General features: G+C 34.2%; 1 protein-coding gene across 1 annotated transcript in view; it reads left to right on the top strand.

Annotated features, from left to right (window-relative positions):
• LOC148949112 (putative inactive serine protease 43) overlaps nt 1–24,518 on the top strand; it is a 58,057-nt gene that overhangs the window by 17,539 nt on the left and 16,000 nt on the right. The window contains exon 4 of the mRNA XM_089092631.1: nt 12,759–12,904. Coding sequence (XP_088948757.1) covers nt 12,759–12,904 — 146 coding nt within the window. The remainder of the gene's footprint in view (nt 1–12,758; nt 12,905–24,518) is intronic.

Below are 24,518 nucleotides of genomic sequence, written 5' to 3'. Positions count from 1 at the left end.
TACATGTGCCAACTCTTCTCCTACCCTGTCTTGGTTCCTGGAAGAATATTCTACAAAGCTGTAGAAAATAAGCTTGTAACCTTACAAAGAGGCACAAAACATATATAAATCCCCACACGGGGCCTCAAAGTTGACTAACTGCTAAAACTCTGGTTTTATACAACAAACTCTGCATATGGATGGACCTTCGCTTAGCCCGGGCCAATCCGCTAAATCGGCATTAAAATCCCAGGCTTATTTTGCGAAATATTGTCTTTCATTGGCCAAGACCCGGAAGACCAAAATAGAATTTAACTTCAAAGCTTACTTATTGCGAAAGCATCTGAAAACTGGCAGAGTTCAGAGTGATGAAATCTCTTGAGGCAAATGTAATTGCAGAAAAATAGGTCATTTGTACGAAAGAAAGACACAGGGTGGAATAACCTCCACCCCCGTGAACTTCAACTTTACAACATCCATTTGTCTTCTTTCTTCCACCAGTGCCTATGCTTCTTCCGTTTGGCTCTGGATCTGTCGTCATCCACACGTCTCTCGCCACCCTGCTCTCTATCGTATGGCATCCAAATTAGGTTTTGAAAGTTTATGTCCCAAAGATGTCCCAAAGGTTTTGCAAGTTGATGTCGCAGAAAATGACGTGATCAGCACAATCCAAAATACAACTTTTCTCTCTCTCACGGGTACACACTTGAGGCAGAAGGAGCTCGATGATGCCAACCATCATGAAAAATTAGCTGAACTAGCCTCTTGATTTCCATCGGTGGAAACAACACCACATCTCAAGTAAAACGTAAAGATTTCCTTGGCATAATTTTAAATAATCTAAGGTATCCAAAGGCCTGTAAAAACGATTAACCCCCATGGACTCATGGTTAGAGAGGCAAAATCCCGGCAACAGGGGTCAGAACTGGCTACCCAGTTGTCCATTGAGCGTCATTCATTGTTCCCCAGAGGAATGCTTGACAAAGGCTGACATCCTTAAGGTCAGATTCATTCCCAGTTTTCCAATCCACCTGACAGTGACATCTCCCAGCACTACAACCACTGTGAGTCGTTTAAGTCTATTTTGTGATAATATTGTTTTATTCCCCATGGGTCTTGGACCTCCTTGTCCTCCCTTGACTTAATTTTATTTATGTTAGCTAGGCACAGCCCATCTAATTTTTATTTTTCACCACTGCAGGCTGAATCTCCGAATTTGTCTCTTTTTTGCATTGTTGTTGTTTTTCACTTTTCTCAACTTTTTCCATCGCTCAAAATAAATCATCATTAAATTCAAATTGGACTCCAGTGTCCACTATCTTTGACTGCATTTCTTTATTGTAGCTCCGTTTAATATTTTTTTCTTTTTTTTTAGTTTTCTTTTCCTTTGTAGTAGCATTAAATAAATCGTCGCTAAACGAAAAATGATTTCTTAAATTTTAGTTTTGCTTTGCATCTTTTTTCTCTCTGTTTGTTTTCTTTAATTTTACCGCATAAACGAATAATTCATCATTAAATGGGGGTTGAATTCCGACGTTTGGTTTTTCATATTGCACTAAAAGTGCTCGTACTTTACAAGGAAAACCGCTTACAATAAATTTCGTCTCATTTTCCTCTTGTACAATCAGTTCTTCATGTTGACAAATATTTTTCGGCGTCTCATATTTGTTAAAAGTATTTCTGAAAAATTTCCCGAAAAATCATTTTTAATATTATGCATGCGTGCTATTTTCAATATTATATGGCTCATCCATTTCTGCATCCCATCTTTCCGGATTATCAACATTTCGAACTGATGTAGCCTATTAAGCATTTCGTTTTTTCGACAGGATGGCTCAACCTTACATTTAATTTTTTGGGCCGGTTTACCTTCTCCCCTTGTCAATGTTTGCTGTTTTTCCGTCTTCCGTGAGTTTTGTAATTTTCCCACTGTATATACATATATATATATATATATATATATATATATATATATATATATATATATATATATATATATATATATGACATATATATGACATATATATATATATGACATATATATGACATATATATATATATATATATATATACATATATATATATATATATATATATATATATATATATATATATATATATATATATATATATATATATATATATATATATATATATATATATATAAATATGGGGACGGATCCAGGATTTTTTTTCGGGGGGGGGGGGGGGTACTAATTTTTTACTTTTTCGGGTTTTTTTTTTTACTAATTTTTGACTCAGTTTCCGACTAATTATACTGATTTTTACCTAGATTTTACTAATTTACGACTTATTTTCGACTCGGTCAAAAATATAGGGGGGGTTCGAACCGGGCCGACCCCCCCTCCCTGGATACGAGCCTTGATGTGTGTGTGTGTGTGTGTGTGTGTGTGTGTGTGTGTGTGTGTGTGTGTGTGTGTGTGTGTGTGTGTGTGTGTGTGTGTGTGTGTGTGTGTGTGTGTGTGTGTGTGTGTGTGTGTGTGTGTGTGTGTGTGTGTGTGTGTGTGTGTGTGTGTGTGTGTGTGTGTGTGTGTGTGTGTGTGTGTGTGTGTGTGTGTGTGTGTGTGTGTGTGTGTGTGTGTGTGTGTGTGTGTGTGTGTGTGTGTGTGTGTGTGTGTGTGTGTGTGTGTGTGTGTGTGTGTGTGTGTGTGTGTGTGTGTGTGTGTGTGTGTGTGTGTGTGTGTGTGTGTGTGTGTGTGTGTGTGTGTGTGTGTGTGTGTGTGTATATATATATATATATATATATATATATATATATAGGAGGATAAATGTTATCCTCCTTTGAGGATAAATGTTATACAGTTCAACTTATCCTGAGCTGCAAGTAACACAACCTTAAAAAAAAAAACTGGTCAGAGTTTCTTGGCGTACATCTTTCTGAATCAAAATAGTTGACTACCATCTTTAATTCCAGCCTTCAGATTTCTATAAATGTATCTTAAACAACTAATGATCGCAGCATCAGTACCTTTTAAATGGGCCTCAGAGACAAAACCGTGAGAACCTACAGAAGGCCAAAGGCTCTTGCAACATCGAGTGCACACAAAACTAAGAAATCACCTCTTTCTTCAATATCCTTCAGCACATCAATAAGCAAGAAGAGAGCGTGTTCTCTACCTAAGCCTCTTTGGTACCCAAACTGACGAGGAGGGGCGGAGATATTTTCTTCAATGTCTTTTATCAAAAATTACTCAAAGAGCTTGAACATAGTACACGAAATGGTAATGGAGCGATAAGAACTACAGAGAGAAGTGTCTTTTTTGCCTTTTTGAAGATGGAGTTATTCGTCCGACAGAAAATTGCAAAGGGACTAAACCACAGACAAGGATCATCTGAGACAGTAGTGGTAAATGCTGCTCGATTAAAGAGCCTGCAAGTTGCAGGTGCCTAGCTGAAATAGAATCAAAACCAGAGGAAGAATTTTTCTTTAATTTTCGGATCCTACGGCAGACAGTTAATACCGGTAGGTTGGTTATAAAGAGAGGGTTTAAAAAGATGTAAATTATGGGTTTAGGTTTTTGTTTGTTGTGAAAGTAATTATACCATTTATTTAAGTGTATGCAAAGGCCTAGTGGCTATTGAATAAGTTGTCTATCTATCTATCTATATATATATATATATATATATATATATATATATATATATATATATATATATATATATATATATATATATATATATATATATATATATATATATATATATATATATCAAATGTAATACGTCATATATCGTAGTTATGAGCTTGGTTAGAATTAGTAAGTAGTAGCTAGTGTATTAATATTACGTAAATTATTTACAGTATTAGCTTTAATATGTTTTCTATTTTGCTTCTATTTCTAGTCAAATTAATATACCCTGGGTATTTAGGCAATCCACTGAAAAGCTTGAGTCTGTCTACAAAAATGGATTTTTGATTACTTAAAATGTTTTGTACCGTCACATAATACATTATTCAGATCCTTGTGAAATGATCATAGACGTCGGGATAGTTTATGGAGTTATATATTTAAGGCTCAGAGGCAACGTTTTGTGTTTCAGTGTTTATTATTACTTATTTTTTTCCAGAGGTACTTCATATTGAAAAAGTGGTCATATAAACTTCAGAGGGGAGTCATTAGATCGGAAATCAGAAGTTCTAGTGTAATTTTTAAGAGTCAAAATTGATCGGAGGGCAGCTATCTCTTCAAGCCCTCTTTTGCTCAAACGTATCCGATCGACATTTTGAGATTTTTTCGCCATTTTGTTCAAAATAGTGCAAATATCATGTAAAAATACCCCCGAGATTGACCCAGTCCCCCAGAGTCCGGATGCAATAGTCGTAAGTTATGCCCCCAGGACATCTAAGGTTTTTATGGAGGGGGATCTAATAAACTTCAAATAGGGGCACATTTAATTGGAAATTGGAATGCCCTTTTTAAGAGTCAAATTATTGGAGGGCAAACGAACGGGCCCGCGCTGTCCGATCCGATCGAAATTGTTTATCTGATACTTGGTGAAAATTTCATGTCAAAAACAAAATTTGATTTTGAAATGCTGAGTGTCGAAAAACTTGAAACCTTGGCAATCAAGAACGAACAGAAATTAATAAAAATAAACTTTCCGGAAAAGAAGTTTTTCAAAGAAAAATAAAAACCATATTAAACTGAAGATCAGCAGAAATGTAAACTCATAATGGTTCAAACTAAAAAAACCGGCAATTACTATTAAAGAAGAAACGAGACCAAAAACCAACAGAAATCAAATAAACAATCATAGCAAACATACAACAGGAACTAATATAAATGAATAAATAAATCTTAAAACGAGGCAAACTTACAAAAAAAAATTGTGCATTTTTTGAGCTCCTGGTGAAAGTCTTGTAAATTGTAAATTTCAGATTGCTTCACCTTTCATAAAAGGTAGAGATTGTTAACTAAATTTAGAAGCTCTTTGAAGTTTATATATATATATATATATATATATATATATATATATATATATATATATATATATATATATATATACATATATATATATATATATATATATATATATATATATATATATATATATATATATATATATATATATATATATATATATATATATATATATATATATCTATATATATATATATGAAATATCTTAAGCCGAACCGGCCCGCAATGAAAAAAAACAAACAAATAGAAAAATATCTAAAAAAAAAAAACAAACAAACGAGACTGGGGCCCGGGGATAGACAAGGAAAACAACAGAAACAAAAAAACGGGTATATTTCGCATTTATAAAAAAACGGGGTATAAACAAAGAAAAACACAAAAAAAAAAAAAAACAAGATAAAACTAAAAACCAATAAACAACCACCCAAAAAAAAAAAAACCAACAAAAATGTAAACACGGCCCAAAAAAATAAAAGGAGGGAAAATATTCTAAAAAAATATAGTTAATTAATTGTGTACCCCAGATTAAATGAGGACAAATAAAAAAAACTGTAAATTAATTTAATTATTAAGTTGCGAAATAATCCTTTTGTTAGCTATTACTGAAGCAAATCGTTTTGGTCTAACAGGTAAAATAGTCCCCTGGTGATTATTTAAAATCTTTACTCCCTTATTGATAATTGAGTCACTCTTTAGAAGGTTATCATAAATTGGGTCAATATTTAAATTACCCGTGTCCCTAACTATGGAAAGGTTAGCACACATATGTTTTTTAATTTCTATGGCTTCCCTGGCCCATTGGGTGTACCCCTTATCATTAGAAATAGCCAAGGCTTCATCAAATTTTACAAAATGGTCTGGTTGAAGCCAAATATGCTCTGCTAAAGCTGAAACGAAAGTTTCTGGAGGCTTGCTTAATTGTAGGGTTTTTCTATTGAATTACGGTGTTCAATAAACCTTTCAACAAATTGTTGGTGAGTCCTACCAATATAGAACTTCCCACAAGAACACGGAATTTTATACACCCCACTTACTAAATTTCCCCGAGTTAAATCCTTACCAGAACTAAAAAAACTACTCATTGGCCTCAGCGATTGGAAACATGTATCAATACCAAATTTACGTAAAACCCGTGAAAGTTTCTCCCCCAAACCAGGTACATATGGTAGTGAAATGAAGCTTTTTGATACAACTAAATCTAAAGACTGAGAAACCTCAATAGCCCTACGACTATGTTTGGCCCGTCTATTTTCAATTATTTTATCAATGAACTTAATTGGATAACTATTACAAAATAAAATATCCCTCAAGTATAACAATTCTGAATCCAGAAATTCCTGGGAACAGATTTTAAAGGCTCTATCCACTAGTGAAATTACAACCCCCTTTTCACCGACATAGGGTGGCAAGAATGAAAATTTAAATACCTATCATTGTGCGTAGGTTTTCTGTAAATCGAGAAAAGTAAATGGAAATCCCTTTTAATTAATAAAATATCCAGAAAAGGTAATTTATTATTATCCTCAAATTCAACTGTAAATTTAATATTATTATCAAAACTATTTAAATGCTTACAAAAAAGGTCTAAGGAGTCCAACCCATGTTTCAAAACGCAGACAACATCATCCATGAACCTACCCCAGAAACAAGGGGAGAGTCTAAAACTGTTTATAGCGGAGGTTTCAATGGCATCTATGAATAGATTTGCCAATAAAGGAGAAAGAGAAGCCCCCATAGGTAACCCAAAAATTTGTCTATAAAACTCCCCTCGAAAACCAAAATAAAAAGAAAATTCATTTACCAGAATAATTAGTGTCATAATGACATCAATATCCAAACTGGCTAACGTCACATCCTGTATTAAATCAAAGTGTTTTTCTATTAAATCAACATTTTTCTTAAAAAATTGCAAGAAGGAATCAGTGATTCCGAAATCTTTTAATATATGTACCCATTTTGGAACTGAAAATGAAACAAAACAAAAAAATAAATTAATAATAATGTCTCTAAATTACGTAATTTAGGAACAAAAACAGAGACGATTTAATCTGTCTAAGGAATTAAATTATGTTGAAAAATTTTTAATAAATAACCGTACATCTGAAATTTTTATTAGAATTAATGAAATAGCCATTAGATATTTTAGCCATGATTTTCATTTGTCCAAGGTTCGTTTGGTTGACAAGTTTAATAAACTTTTGATTGAGAATTTCCAAGATTCAGATGTTTTTTATCCTCGTCATTGTCTGGGTCCAGCAATTAAGAATTTGTCTTCTAAGCCTCTTAATATTCAACAGGAAGCCGTTTTGTTGAAAGGTTCAAAGTTCTGTTTTCCAACACCAGTCTCCTATTCAAAAATAATTTCAAAGGTGGAATCAGGAATTATGGCTTCTATAGATAAGGCTGATACTCCTCAAGAACTCAGAGCTGAGATCGTAAGAAAACTAAACACCTTTAATATGAACTTCATTGGGAAAGACATTTTACAAAAAAATGACATTAAAATCCTTTCTGATTTGAAAAAAGATAAAGTCCTTACTATCACCAGAGCAGATAAGTGAAACAAGATATTAATTATGAACACTTAATAGTATAATAATCAATTGAAATCCATTATTTTGAACACTATTAAATACAAGAAACTTAATTTTGATCCTACAGATAAATATGTAAAATCAAAAAGAAAGGAATTGGAGTCAATGAAAAAAAATTTCACATTACCCCACAGTTTTATAACAAATATTATCCTAGGGGTTGTTCGGCACCCAAGATCTATGGTCTACCTAAGATTCATAAGACTGGATCCCCCTCCGCCCTATTGTGTCAACTTGTATGTCACCTGTATCAAAATTAGGAAAATGGGTGTCGGTAGCTTTGCGTCCACTTTTGGGAACACAAAAATCCTATTTAAATAATTCGATTGATCTTACTTCTAAAGTGTGAAATTTAATGCGTGAGGAGAGTTCAATTCTTTGTAGTTTTGATGTTGTGTCCATGTATTCAAATTGTGATTTAAAAAGGTGCGACGATATTTTAAAAAGTAAATTTGAAAGACACTTTGATTTAATACAGGATGTGACGTTAGCTAGTTTGGATATTGATGTCATTATGAAACTAATTATGCTGGTAAATGAATTTTCTTTTTATTTTGGTTTTAGAGGGGAGTTTTATAGACAAATTTTTGGGTTACCTATGGGGGCTTCTATCTCTCCTTTATTTGCAAATCTTTTCATATATGCCATTGAAACCTACACTATACACAGTTTTAGAATCTCCCCTTGTTTCTGGGGTAGGTTCATGGATGATGTGGTCTGAGTTTGGAAACATGGGTTGGACTCCGTAGACCTTTTTTGTAAGCATTTAAATAGTTTTGATAATAATATTAAATTTACAGTTGAATTTGAGGATAATAATAAATTACCTTTTCTGGATATTTTATTAATTAAAAGGGATTTCCATTTACTTTTCTCGATTTACAGAAAACCTACGCACAATGATAGGTATTTAAATTTTCATTCTTGCCACCCTATGTCGGTGAAAAGGGGGGTTGTAATTTCACTAGTGGATAGAGCATTTAAAATCTGTTCCCAGTAATATCTGGATTTAGAATTGTTATACTTGAGGGATATTTTATTTTGTAATAGTTATCCAATTAATTTCATTGATAAAATAATTGAAAATAGACGGACCAAACATAGTAGTAGGGTTATTGAGGTTTCTCAGTCTTTAGATTTAGTTGTATCAAAAAGCTTCATTTCATTACCATATGTACCTGGTTTGGGTGAGAAACTTTCACGGGTTTTACGTAAATTTGGTATTGATACATGTTTCCAATCGCTGAGGCCAATGAGTAGTTATTTTAGTTCTGGTAAGGATTTAACTCGGGGAAATTTAGTAAGTGGGGTGTATAAAATTCCATGTTCTTGTGGGAAGTTCTATATTGGTAGGACTCACCAACAATTTGTTGAAAGGTTTATTGAACACCCTAAATTCAATAGAAAAAACCCTACAATTAAGCAAGCCTCCAGAAACTTTCGTTTCAGCTTTAGCAGAGCATATTTGGCTTCAACCAGACCATTTTGTAAAATTTGATGAAGCCTTGGCTATTTCTAATGATAAGGGGTACACCCAATGGGCCAGGGAAGCCATAGAAATTAAAAAACATATGTTTGCTAACCTTTCCATAAATAGGGACACGGGTAATTTAAATATTGACCCAATTTATGATAACCTTCTAAAGAGTGAATCAATTGTCAATAAGGGAGTAAAGATTTTAAATAATCACCAGGGGACTATTTTACCTGTTAGACCAAAACGATTTGCTTCAGTAATAGCTAACAAAAGGATTATTTCGCAACTGAATAATTAAAGTAATTTACAGTTTTTTTATTTTTCCTCATTTACTCTGGTGTCCTCACTGAAGTAACTCTATATTTTTAGCATCTTTTCCCTACGTGGTTTAGTTTGCGCCGATTTTACATTTTTGTTGTTTTTTTTTTTTTTTTTGGTGGTGGTTTTATTGGTTTTTAGTTTTATCTTTTTTTTTTTTTTGTTCTTCTTGTGTGTCTTTTGTGCAAAAGACGCCTTGTTTGTATACAGGCGAAATATCCGAATTGTTGTTTGTATGATGTTTTCTTTTCTCTCCACTGGCCACAGTCTCGTTTTTTTTTTGTTTTTTTTAGAGATTTTTTCTCTTTGTTGGTTTTTATATATATATATATATATATATATATATATATATATATATATATATATATATATATATATATATATATATATATATGTATGTATATATATATATATATATATATATATATATATATATATATATATATATATATATATATATATATATATATATATATATATATATATATATATATATATATATAGGTATATGAATATTAAAAAAAAAGGCTTTTTTAACTCAAAGTAAGGAGCGACATTAAATCTTAAAACGAACAGAAATTATTCCGTATATGAAAGGGGCTGTCCCCTCTTCAACGCCTCGCTCTTTACGCTAAAGTTTTTTACTGTTTAAAAAATGAAGTTGTGAGACAGAGTCTAACTTTAGCGCAAAGAGCGAGGCGTTGAGGAGGAGCCATCCACTTTGATAATCTGACTAATATATGTTCGTTTTAGGTTTTACTATTGCTCCTTACTTTCAGTTACAAAGAGCTTGTTTTTTTAATTTAATTTCTGAACGTTTTTAAGCCAATGTAGGTTTTAGTTTCGGTTGACCGAGCATGGACGTTTAAAACGAAATGTGAATATTAATTTAGCTTGTTTAGGCTAAACGGCTTTCTCGAAACTTTTTTCTGACGTAAATTATGAATTTCTTTACGTAACGAACTTGAATATTTGTAAGTTTTTATTACGTATATTAGGGAGTTTACCCCTAGTCAATACCTCGCTCTTTACGCTAAAGTTCGAATTTTCTTCGAACCACAAACCCCTGACTCACAAAGGCCGGTTAATTAGAATAGACAATTCTTTTGAAAGTACTAAAAAAACTTTAGCGTAAAGGGCGAGGTATTGACTAGGGGGCGAACCCCCCATATACGTAATAATTTCTATTTGTCTTAAGTTTTAATGTTGCTCCTTACTTTCAGTTGAAAAAACTTGTTTTTTTTATTTAATTTCTGATCGTTTTTTAAATAATGCTGGGAAATCTGGCCCCCCCTTCATAGAAATGTCCCTTCCCCCAAGGAAACATCCTACATGGAAATATACTCAACCGTAACCCCCTCCTCCGACCACCCCCTACCAGAAAAAAATCCCTCCTGAAACGTGTGTATACTTCCCATGAACCAATACTATATGCAAACAATGGGCAAAGTTCGCAGCCCTTCCCCTGGGTACTTTGAGGGATTAAGTCATCCTCAAAGACATATTTGTTAGCTTTTCGACTATGCTGAACCAAATGGCTATCTCAAAATTTTGATTGGGTGACTTTGGGAATATATATATATATATATATATATATATATATATATATATATATATATATATATATATATATATATATATATATATATATATATATATATATATATATATATATATATATATATGCGGCTACATATATATGGATGTGGCAGAAAAGCAGTGAGACTGATTTTTTACTTGACTAAGTTCTTTTTTTTGTTCAAACATCCATGTTATCTTCTTCAAAGTAGTTTCTTTGGGCAGCTACACACCGATGGAGAGGTTGTTCCCACTGTTTTTGGCGGCGCTGGAAGCATTTCAACCGTCAGTCTCTTCAGCATGTCCATTACAGTCTTGAAATAATTTCTGAATTCCTTTGAGGACATTTACAGTTTAAAAAAAGAAGAAGTCACTGGGGCTGAGGTCAGGGCAACAAGAGGGATGGGGAGCCATAGAGAGAACATTAATTTTTATTTTTATTAATTACCAATATTCACAAAAAAATCATATCAAAGAAACCTACCACGTGAAAATCTATACAGAGAAGGAGTGCCTTTTGAAATAATATCCTGTTATCGAGAGAACAGTGTGAAATTGGGTGTCGTCATAATAGAGAAACCCTTTCTCTTTAATGTCTGGTCTCAAGCGAAGGAGTTTTTTTTTTCAGAGTCCTGAAGGACGGCTTTATGAAGGAAATTAGTTAACAGTTTGTCCTGGGGGAACGAATTCTTTTTGGAAAATTCCCTTGTGTCAAAAAACCAATCAGCCTTGATTTTATCTATGACTTGCTCATTTGAGCTCTCTGTGGTCAAGGATTTTGGAGTGTGCCAGTCCTCACCTTGCCTCTTGGTCTCAGGATCGTATTCAAAAATTATGTGTCATCTCCTATGATCAAACGACTAAGAAAATCTTTCTAATTACTGATTCTGTCTAGAAGATCTAGACGCTTCTTTTTAGCATGTCCTTCTGCTCAATTGAGACGTTTTTCGGCACCGTTTCGGCACAGTCTTTTCGTGTATGCAAATATACATTCAAAATTTGATAAACAGTAAATTTTTTAAAAATTTTTTAGTTATTCAACATTCATAATGTTAAATGGCAGTTTGAGCTCATATGAGTTTTCACAAGTTCGATGCTTTCGAAGTTAAAGGTCTCCCTGAACGTCGTTCATTTTCAACATTTCTTTCTGCCATCCAATAACACTTTGTGTGAGCTAAAAATTTGAGGTTGGGATAAAGAATCCTCTCCCCAGCCCAGTTTAACTTTTCAAACGTAACATTTGATGATTCTCCGTGCTTAACACAAAATTCAATGGCAAAACTTTGCTCCCAATTCCGGTGCTCCATTTTGACGGACACACGACGAAAGCGCAAATTCACATATTACAGTCTTGAAAATCGTAGTTTATGGATGGAGTGGAAACTCGAAATGAGCTTACGGAGGGTTATGATGTATATGCTGTCTCAAGGACAAGGATGCAGGGTTGCCATATCACTTGTAGGTAATGAGATTGGTGATACTCCAAGTGATATGGCACACATGCACAGTTACACGATATGGTAAACGGTTACAGGGGGATATTTTCATACCGTTATAATGTAAAAGGAGTACTGTGAGAAAATTATTGAAGATATCATGAGATGGAAGGAAAATATAGGCTGAAGCAGCTGTGAGCAGTGTACCTCGGAAGCACCCTGAAAGCTAATACCTCTGATGGCCAAAGCACTATACCTCTATGAAAGAGCACTTTATTTTGAATACTATCAAAAAATTTTTACATCTTACATCTTAAGGGCTTGTGCAAGTGTTGTTATATTTAACACCATTTTATATTATTAGTTTTAATGTATTAATGTTGATATTTTTAAAATTTTCAATGTTTGACATACTTATAATTTTTCTTTTTAGGTGGACGTCAACTAGACGTTCTGATGAAAGTAAATGTAACTGTACAAACAAATAGAGAATGTGACAAAAACTATGGAAGCGATGCTCCAGGTGGTATTATTGATTCAATGTTGTGCGCCAGTGGCCCTGGACGAGATGCATGTTCTGTAAGTTCTATCCATTCAAATTGTCTATGAACTGGGTTTGTGTGGTAAATTCTCAACACTATCAAATCGACATTCTGAAAGAGAAAAATTTTAAACAATTTTAAACAACAATCGAATAGTTCACGGTAACGGAGTGTAAGTAAGTAACCACCTCTGCTAATAGTAATTAAAACTTAAGAAAAACCATGGATTTTGGTAATAATGTTTACATATAAAATTGAACGAAGGCTATTGTTCAAAATATGGTAAATATAGAGCCTTTGAAAAAAAAACCATCTAAAGTATCACTGAACATGATTTGGACTTTACTGAATAGATTTTAAATTCGGTAAGTATGTTTTAAAGCGGACTTGTTTGTTTGATCTAAGTAAGGATATGTCTATCAATCCTTACCAAAAAATTTTTGTTCCCAATCCCGCCACTAGGGAATTCGTGGCGCTACTGTCGCAACAATGACAAGAATTTTACTTTCCGCGCCTGTTACTAGGGGCTTCGTGGCGCTAATATAGCTAGTTATACTGTCAGAAATTTTCTTTCCCCACGCTGCTGCTAGGGATCCGTGGCGCTTGAGTAGCTATACAGTCAACGATTTTAGTTTTCCGCCTTGACGCTAGCGATTCGTGGTGCTAGGGTAGCTATACTGTCAGGTATTTTAGTTCCAAACCCAATGAATAAGAGATTCATAGCGCTCATATCGCTATACCAGGCCCTTTCTGTGGGATTTCATATATCGCCCCACTTTTTTATAAGGTAAACAGCTATATGACCTACTGAAACATTGTGATGTTTACTTATGCTAATGCTTTCTCACACAGCAAACATATGTGCTCCACTAACCTACTTTTAAGCCCTACGCAACGATTTCTAAGTTATTATTTCTGCCTGGGATGTAATGTTTATTTGTGTGTGTAAACACCTCCCACGACGAAATATCATGGGAAAATGACTGACCCCCACGGAAAAACATGTGCTCCCGCAAAATGTTCGATTCATAGAATTCCAGAAAATCTTGTTTATTCGTGTTTACTAAAAGGTTGTATATCCTTGCTAAAAAAATTTTAGTTTCTTATGAACTTTTGAAAATTACACATGAAAAATGGAGCTGATATTAAAGAATCAGTCATGAAAGAGTGTGGTATTCTTGAAAATTTTGAGGAACATTCCCCTCCAGAGAAAAAGAAACGATATTCAGACCCTGATTTAGGCAAATCAGATATTGTTAGGCCTACAACCTCCAAGCCAAATACGAATGCTCCTTCAAGCATTGGCCCCTTTATTAGACAGTCTCTATGCCCCTTCAACTATTGACGCTTTACTAGACAATAACTATGCCCCTAAAAAGAGTAATATTTTACTAGACAATTTTTACGCTCTTTCGAGCAGTTATGCTTTACTAGGAAATTTCTACGCGCCTTAAACTGCCAACCCAGATATGAATAATTTTCTACGCGGCTTCCACCAGTGACACTTTGTTATTGTTTAATAAACTGCAGGAGCTGCATGATAAAATTGCAGATTTAATGAACTGCATGATAAATTTGAACCTGCCCAAAGCGAAGACATTTTCCCTATGAATGAAATGCTTAATGACTTTGATTTTAGACAGTATATTGGTGAACCAACCACAAGTGAATTTAGTGATGTTTTCACCACAACTGAAGAGAGGCAGTTCATCATTCCCCCTCCCCTTAATTTCAAAATAATTTTGAACCGGCAAATAGTGAAGAGAACCATTTTGCTGTGCCCCTTGATTTTGAAGCATTTAGTGAAATGTCAGGTTTAAATAAAGGTAATGTTGTTTTAACTTAGATAAGTTGGGGAGAGACTGGACCAATTCCCTTTTTTCTTACAAAAATGGGTTTAAAGAATATTTACGATCGTATAAATTCCATTCTTCGTGGATTGGCAAGACATAGAGAGATTAGAATATAAGGATTAAGGCACATGATAGAGGAACTGCTTAAAGAAATCCAAAAAGAAAAAAAAAAGTTTAAGGGGTCTTAACTTTGTTGGGTTTCTACGAGACTTTCTAAGGATTTGGGTAAAAAATTTAAAGTATCAAAAAATTGCCAGGTATATCTTCTATTTTGATCATTCTTCCACAAAACTTTTAGGGCCATATATTTCTCACTGGTTTTTGTGACTGGTTTAAGCTAAAAACTCTTATCCTCAATCTTTGAATATTCTTATAAAAGATACTTTATATCATAAGAAAGGTTATGGAACCCGATAAGTACATAAAGCTTGCTCTGTAATACCAAATTACAAACACTCGCGCCTCGGAAACTCCCGGGCCGTGCCTTCGAGGGCCGTGCCTCGGAAACTCCCTGTAATGTGGTAATGATCGTTCACAGGACGACCGAAGAACAATGACAGAAGGACCCAATGACAAATGACAGAAGGACCCAATAGATTTTGGGTCCTTTTCTACAGTGTTTTCATGAATCCAGCATATTCTCTCTAAATATCAGCTTCAGTAGGTATCATTTCCCTGTTCATCTCATATATTTCATGTAAGCAAGTTTCTTCATCTCTTAAAAGTTTTTTAAGCTGTTAATATGCCAAGAAAGCCCTGAATGTTCCGAATAATTGAACAATTCCCTGTTTGCCTTGACTACAATGAAATATGGTGGTTGGAAAGTCAGAAATGACTTACTGAAGATTGTGAATTTCATTTTTCAAAAAGAGTAAGTACCTAGTGAATTATATATAAGTTTAGTGAAACCTTTTTTTAAGAAACGCGATAAGAGAGTTTTGTAATCATAGCCATCTCTAAAAGTGTCAAATTCCATTTTCAGAAGATAAAGAAGTCAAAAGCTGCTGGTTAGTTCTGGCCTTAATTTTCCCCGTTTTTTTTTCAACCGTCGATTCGAAATCCGCAAAAATTTTATATTACTTAGAAATCCTATAGGGAAAATTATTAAATTCTAGCGTCGCTTTATCTTTCTGTAACGTTTCTACTGCCTCTGGGCCATGGAGGGAACAATATCTCAAGTGACCCCTTAATGCCTCCTCGCTACTTTTCTGAGCCATACAAAAACGCAAAAAAAATATAGTACCTCATTTTACATGTGGTATCAGTCTTCTAAGATTAACTATCAGGAAAAAGTGTCCGCATTTATAATTTTCTACGTACAATAAGAAGCCATAGTGTTTTACATTAACATTAGACGGGGCGCAAATTGGGCATATTTTTTCTCAGTTGTATCAAAATAAAGGATGCTTATTCATACACTAGGGTTTTCTATCTCCTAGAGTTTATTATCTTTCGTTTTAATTAGCCACTGTCCCTCAAAGCATTTAGAAGAGCCACTAGGAAAGTTTTCCCTGTCTAACCCCGCTTTATTCAAGCTAGAATCTTATTTCTACTGGTGTCTCTATTAAAATAATAATAGATAAATAAAAATATAAAAGAAAAAAAAAGAAAAAATCCAGTCTCCATCACTCTTCAATGCTCAAATCCATCCTCAACGACCCCGTCCTCCCAACCCCACCTTAGCCCCTTCCCAGCCTTACCTTACCACCTCACCCTTACCTCTTCAGCTTCTCTTCCTCCCCTACCCATACTACTCGTCTTAATAAAATTAATAAAATTCAACACATTTCCCTAAAAAAATAATCTGTTAAATTCTTTTTGCCGCTTTAACGCTCAATGGTAGCTCATTCCATACAGATGGATCAAGGTGTTCCAATGAAAAGGAAGACCTAGTACCACCACGCAAATCAAAAACTACATTAAAAAAATCAACACAGAGAAAAAAAACTGAATGAAAAACAACAAACGAGACTGCAGCCAGTGCAGAGAAAACACGAAAAAATTAAACAACGTGGAGATTTCGCCTGTATCAAAACAAAGCGTCTTCAGCACAAGAAAAACACAAGAAGAACAAGATAAAAAAAAACTAAAACTAAGAACAAATAAAACCATCACCAATAAAATACAGTTGGTAAAACTAATCCACGTAGGGAAAAGAAGCTATTAGAGTTACTTCAGTGAGAACACCAAAGCAACTGAGGTAAAATACAAGAAACTTAATTTAATTATTCTACTGCGAAATATTCCTCTTGTTGGCTATTACTGAGGAAAGTCGTTTTAGTCTTGTAATTAATATAGTCCCCTGGTGATTATTTAAGATCTTATTTCCATTATTGACTGTTTATTAAATGTTCAAAAGATTATCATAAATTGAGTCAATATTTAAATTTTCCATTTCTCTGTTTATCGAAAGGTTAGCAAACATATGTTTTTTTTTTAATTTATATAGACTCCCTCACCCCCTGACCAAAACCCCTATCATTTAAAATAGCTAAGGCCTCATCAAATCGTACAAAATGATCGGGTTGAAAGAAAAAATGCTCTGCTAGGGTTCTTTTCTATTAAATTTCGAAACTCAATAAATCTTTCAACAAGGTGTTGGTGAGTTCTAACAATATAGAACTTCCCAAAAGAACACGGAATCTTATGCATCCCACTTACTAAATTTCCCACGCTTAAATCTTTCCCATAATTAAAGAAACTACACATTGGTCTTAACGATTGAAAACATGTATCGATGTTAAATTTATGCAAAATTCGTGAAAGCTTCTTACCCAAACCAGGTACATATGGCAATGAAATGAAACTCTTAGATACGTTTAAATTCGAAGACTGAGAAACCCAAATAACCCTACTATCATATTTAACACGTCTAATTTCTCTTATTTTGTCAATGAACTTCATTTGGTAATAATTAGAAAACAGAATATCCCTCAAATATAACAATTCTGAATCCAGAAATTCCTGGGAACAAATTCTGAAGGCTCTATTTATTAGTGAAATCACTTCCCCTCATTTGAGCAACATAAGGTGGCACGAATGAAAATTCAAATACCTATCATTGTGCGTAGGTTTTTTTTTTTTATAAATTGAGAAGAGTAAGTGGAGATCTCTTTTAATTAATAAAATATCCGGAAAAGGCAATTTGTTATTTTCCTCAAACTCAACTGTAAATTTAGTATTATTATCATAACTATTTAAAAGTTTACAAAATAGGTCTAAGGAGTTCAAACCGTGTTTCCAAACGCAGACCACATCATCCTTGAACCTACCCCAGAACCAAGGGAGATTCTAAAACTGTGTATAGCTTAGGTTTCAACAGAATCTAAGAAAATATTTGCCAATAAAGCAGTGAGAGATGCCCCCATGGGTAAACCAAAAATCTGCCTATAAAACTCCCCACTAAAACCAAAATAAAAAGAAACTTCATTTACCAGAATAACTAGTTTCATAATGACTTCAATATCCAAACTGGCTAAGGACACGTCTTGTACCAAATCAAAGTGTTTTTCTAATTTACTCTTTAAAATGTCCTCGCACCTTTTTAAATCCCAATTTTAATCAATTGATGCAACCTCAAAACTGCAAAGAATTGAACTCTCCTCCAGCGTGAAATTTCGCAATTTATTAGTAAGATCAGTCGAATTTTTTAAATATGATTTTTGTGTTCCCAAAATAGGACGCAATGCCAGAGACAGCCATTTTCTTAATTTCAAAACAGGTGACGGAAAAATTCATATAATGGGCCAGGGAGGGGCTACAGTCTTATGAATCTTGGGTAGACAATTGATCTTGGGTACAGAACAACCCCTAAGATAAAATTTGTTATAAAACTGTGGGGTAATATCAATTTTACATATTTATTTTAGGATCAAAATCTAGTTTTTTGTAAGTAATAGTGTCAGAAATAATGTTTTTCATTTGATTATCGTAATCATCAGTGTTCAAAATTACAATAGTGTTTACCTTATCGACTCTGGGGATAGTAAAGACCTTATCCTTTTTCAAATCTGAAAGTATTTTAATGTCATTTTCTTGTGTGATGTCTATTCCAATTTTTCTCATATTAAAGGTGTTTAGTTTCCTTAAGATCTCAGCTCTAAGTTCTTGAGGAGTCTCAACTTTATCAATAGAAGCCATAATTCCTGACTCCACCTTTGAAATTATTTTTGAATAAGAAACTGGTGTTGGAAAACAGATTTAATAACCCGTCGACAAAACTGCTTCCTGCTGACTATAAAGAGGTTTAGGTGAAAAATTCTTTGTTGCCGGACCCAGACGAAAACGAGGGTAAAAAGATCTGAATCCTTGAACTTTTCAAACAAAAGTCTATTAAACTTGTCAACCATACGAACCTTTGACAAATGAAAATCATGGCGAAAAGATCTAATGGCCATTTCCTTAATTCGCAAAAAAGTGTCACATGGAAGGTTATTCCTTAAAAGGTTTTCAACAAAATTTAATTCCTTGGACAATTTAAAATGTCTTTGTTTTTGCTAAGAAAGTACGTGATTTAAAGCCATTAGGCTTAATTTGTTTTTTGATTTTGACTCCGAGCGCTTTGTCTCAGTCCTTACGCAACCCAGATGGCATTTTTCAGCAAAAATATCAAAGCACGCAAAGGGGGGAAATTCATGTTCCCACCTATCTAACGCACTGTGATGGAGTTTGCTCAGTGTTTACTCATTTCGGGGGCAAAATCTGGACTTCATCTTTGCGATAAAGGAGGTTAAAAAACGGTCTTGCTCGATATAACTTAGAAAGTAGTAATAATAGGGAAATTATCATAGAATTTCAAGAATTTTTTAATTTTGACTCATTTTCAATTCCAAAACGGGTACATATTTTAAAAGATTGCGGAACTACTGATTCTTTCTTGCAATTTTTTAAGAAAATTTGTTGATTCAACAAACTTGCATGTTTTTTAACTATGTTGTTTAATATAAGCATACCATATATTAAATACGTAACCTAACCTAACCTAGGTACCTTTTTCCCTCCCAAACCCCCCCCCCCCCCCAAAAAAAAACAACAACAGTTTAAATATTCTAAATTCAATGAGAAACCATGCGCTTCGATATATTTGAATACCAATTACCCGCTTTACGGGTCTCCATTACTGTATTCCTTCGACAATCTATAGTGATGTGTACCCAGTTGAATATGAAACAGCTGATAACATCTTGGTGAATCAAGTTAAAAATTCTAGAGAAGATTGGGGGGGCAAGTGGATCTCGAAAAATAATAATTGACAGAAGAAGCTAATTGTTGCCCGTACAATTAACGAATGAAAGAAGTTTATAAAATTACATTATATGCAGGTCACTATTAATTTTGTACAAACTCTTTAACAACATCGGGGGTTAAACCATTCATACACTGGAATACAAATACTGCAGCCTGGTAATCTCTTATCTGACCTATATTAAGTATCTTCAGGTTGCTACAGTTGTCCCCCTATAGAGGATCCTCCCACGACATGGGCACCCATAAGGGGGGGCAGGGGTGGCACCATCCCCCCTCCCCTTGGTTGAATGATACTGCCTTAGTTTTATATTTATGTTCTGAGATTTCTATTATATATAGCATTAAAAGTGCCAATTAGACCAGGTTTGCCCCCCCCCTGGAATTCAGCTTATGAGCACCCATGTCCCACGATGTTGTTAATTTCACCCATTACTGGGAGAAGGTTTGTAATTCATGGGACACGTGGACACGCCGGTGAAATTGAAGAAACAGGAACCCCGTAATCCATGGATAACGAGTGAAATATTGGAAGAAAGAAAGCGAAGGATTGAGCTTTATCAAATATATGTCGATGATAAGAGTGATTGTTTGTATGAATTGTTAAAAAAAAGGCTATTTAGTGAATAAATTATGTTGCAAAGCTATGGCCGATTATTATGATAGAGAGTTTTCCAATAGTAAAGAAAGTTTGAAATAAACAGGGGAACTGACAAATCAAGTGCCCGGTGGGAATTCTGAATTTGGAGGGGATGAAGTACAACTTGAAGGGTTTGCCCCTGATAATAAGTCTGGAATTGTAAATAAGTTTGGCAATTGTTTCTCTAATATTGGTATTAAAGTGCAAAATAGTGTAAAACATAGATGTGATAGGTTCAAGAACACATTATATGTGATAATAGAGGTGAGACTTTCGAATTAGCTTTTGCTTCGTGTACACTGATGAACTGCTTAATATTATAAAATCTCTGAAATCAAATTGTGCGAGAGTGGACAGCTTATCTCTTCGAACGTTTAAGGCAATAATACGTTATATTCCACCATGTCTGCTTTTTATTATAAATTAAAAATGGCATTTTCCCTGATCAGCACAAAGTTGCGAAAATGATGCCTCTTCATAAATATGGCCCTAAAAATTTGGTTTTCAAATTGAATTAAGTAAGAGTCTTTAGGTGTCCATAGAAAGTACTAAAGTTGGTTTGAAAATTATCTCACAGGGAGATCCCTCAAAGTAGTGTTGAATGATGTGAGCTCAGCAGCATTTCCAGTGACGTGTGGAGTACAACAAGGGTCAGTATTAGGTACGCTGCTTTACCCCATCTGTGTTGATCTGATACGTATTTATTTGAAAGATTTGGGTCTTATCTCGTTTGCTGATGGTACTGTTTCAACTCTGTTTGCCTCATCCGTGAAGAACCTGGCGAGAAAAGCGAATTGGAAAGGTTGGATTTTTAACTTCATTAAGTCTATTTTGTGTAAATGTTTGCAAGACATTTTTAATGACGTAGAATTGGTACACCACTGGATGTGTCTGGCTTTAAAACTAAATAATGTTTTAAAAAATAAAGTTGTGAGATAGAGTCAAACTAGCGTAAAGAGCGAGGCGTTGAGGAGGGGACAGTCCCTTTCATATACAGAATAATTTCTGTTCATTTTAAGTTTTAACGTCGCTGCTTACTTTCAGCAAATTTTTTTTTCTATTCAATTTTTGAACGTTTTTAAATTAATGTAGCTTTGATTTTGGCCCACCGTACATGAATAATTAAAACGAAATTTGCATATTAATTTTACATTTTTTGGCTAAATGACATTCTCGAAATTTTATTCTGTCGTAACTTAAAAATTAACTTACGTAACGAACTTTTATATTTGTATATTTTTATTATGTATATTAGGGGGTTTGCCCCCTAGTCAATACCTTTCTCTTTATGCTGAAGTTCAAATTTTGTTCCAGTTTTTTAAGAATAGTCCCTTAATCACAAAGGCCGTTAATTAGAATAAATAGCTCTGAAGAAAGTACAAAAAGAAATTATCGTAAAGAGTGAGTTTATGACTAGAGAGCGAACCCAAATAATATACATAATGTTTTCTATTCGTTTTAAATTTTGATGTTGCTCCTTACTTTCAGTTGAAAAAATTATTTTTTGTATTATTTAATTTATGATCTTTTTTTTAAATAATGCTGGGAAATCCTTCATAGCAATGTCTCTTCCCCCCTGAAAACTTCCTCCTTGAAAAGATCTTTCTACGTAACCCCGACCCCCCTCCCCCAACAACCAGAAAAAATTCCCCCTGAAAACTTCTTTAGGCTGTACTTCCTAATAACTAATACTATATGTAAACATTGGGCAAAGTTCATACCTTGCAGACCTTCACCCGGGGACTGTGGGGGATTAAGTCATCCTCAAAGACATAGTTATTGTAATTTTTTGACCTTGGTGAACAAAATGGCTATTTCAAAATTTTGATCGGGTGAATTTGGAAAAAAGTGAGCGTGGGAGGGGGTCTAGTTGCCCTCCATTTTTTTTGTCACTTAAAAAAGGCTCTATAACTTTTAATTTCCGTGAGAATGAGCCCTCCCGCGCCACTCTAGGACCATTGGTTAGATACGATCACCCCTGGGGGGAAAAAAATAAACACGCATCCGTGATCTTTTTTCTGGCAAAAAATACAAAATTCCAAATTTTTGCAGATAGGAGCTTGAAACTTCTATAGTAGGGTTCTATAATACGCTAAATCTGATGGTGTGATTTTCATTAAAGTTATATGACGTTTAAGGGGTGTTTCCTCTTTTTCAAAAATAAGGCAAATTTTCTCAGGCGCGTAACTTTTGATGGGTAAGACTAAACTTGATGAAACTTATATATTTGAAATCAGCATTAAAATATGATTCTTTTAACGTATCTATTCTTTGAGTCTTGGTTACTATTGAGCTGGGTCGCTCCTTACTTACAGTTCGTTACCACAATTTAACAAATTTACATGTTAAAAAATATGCAATTTTTTTAAATCAACAAATTTTCTTATAAAATTGCAAGAAGGAGTCAGTGATTCCGAAATCTTTAAAAATATGCACCTATTTCGGAATTGAAAATGAGTCAAAATTAAAAAAACAAATTAAGACTAATGGCTTTAAATCACTTATTTTCTGAGCAGAACCAAAGACGTTTTAAATTGTCCAAGGACCTAAATTTTTGTTGAAAACCTTTTAAGGAACCCATTAATTTCCTTTAATATGTGCCATTGAACAACTTTCTACGATTTTTCCAATGCCAAGCTATCTGTAAAAGGAGAAAAAAAAAGATAACATTTAGGTAGAATGCTGTAGTAGCTGCCACATTTCTTGATTTTCAAGCCAATATATTTCCCTTGCTGTTCAAGCGAAGGGACAGAAAGTTTTCTAAATAGGGGTTTCAGACAAGGCGGCTCTAAGGGTGTACTTTTTGTTTTGATTTGACTCTTTTTTTTTAGGACTTATGGGTTTTTATATTTCTTAATATTGGACGTGATCGACTCTTACTAGGTTGCACGCTACCGCTCCAACCCGGATAATATTCCATCTGACATTATTTTGGAGAATTAAGGAAATGACCATTAGATATTTTCGCCATGATTTTCATTTGTCAAAGGTTCTTTTGGTTGACAACTTTAATAGACTATTGTTTGAAATGTTCCAGAATTCAGATGTTTTTTATCCTTGTTTTTGTCTGGGTCCTTTAATTAAGAATTTGTCATCTAAACCTCTTAATAGTCAACAGGAGGCAGTTTTGTCGAAGGGTTTTGAAGTTCTATTTTCCAACACCAATTTCTTATTCAAAAATCGTTTCAAAGGTGGAGTCCGGATTTATGGCTACTATTGATAAAGTTGAGACTCCTCAAAAACTTAAAGCCGAGATCGTAAGGAAACTAAACACCTTTAAGATGAGGAAGTTCGAAATTGGAAAATTAAATTGACGTAAGTGATGACCCCCCAACACTGAAGAAGTGATGACAGCTGTGAAAAAGCTGAAAAATGGAAGGGCACCTGGAGTAGATGGAATCACGGCAGAGATCCCGAAGGCGTCTCTTCGTGCCTGCATAACCGTTTGGACTGCTCTTCTAGTGGCCATCTGGAATAGCAAAAAGTTCCAAAAGACTGGACCAAAGGTATACTAGTAAAACACTTCAAGAAAGGCGATGCGCTAGTCTGTGACAACTGGAGGAGCATCAACCTAACGTCTGTGCCTAGCAAAATACTAGCCATAGTCATACTAAAACGCCTAAGAGCAGCCCTAGATTCACATCTCAGAGAAGAGAAACACGGTTCCGACCTGGTAGGTCTTGATCTGACCTTATTTTCATTCTAAGGCTGATGATGGAAGAGTCAAGAGAACGGAACTAAAAGATGTACCTGCTCTTCATTGATTTTGAATAGGCGTTCGATTCCATTGACCAAGATACTTTATGGAAGATTCTAAATTATTACGGAGTACCTGATAAACTAGTCAAAATGATAATGGCACTTTATGAAGATAGTGAATGCTGCGTTCGCAGAGAAAATGGGGACACGCGTTT

The sequence above is a fragment of the Artemia sp. Qi Xiang Cuo genome, chromosome 8 (genome assembly GCF_049724085.1).
Source record: "Artemia sp. Qi Xiang Cuo chromosome 8, ASM4972408v1, whole genome shotgun sequence".
NCBI classification, from domain to species: Eukaryota; Metazoa; Arthropoda; class Branchiopoda; order Anostraca; family Artemiidae; genus Artemia; species Artemia sp. Qi Xiang Cuo.
The sequence above is the reverse complement of the archived record's forward strand: the minus strand, read 5'-3'. Positions and strand labels throughout refer to the sequence as shown.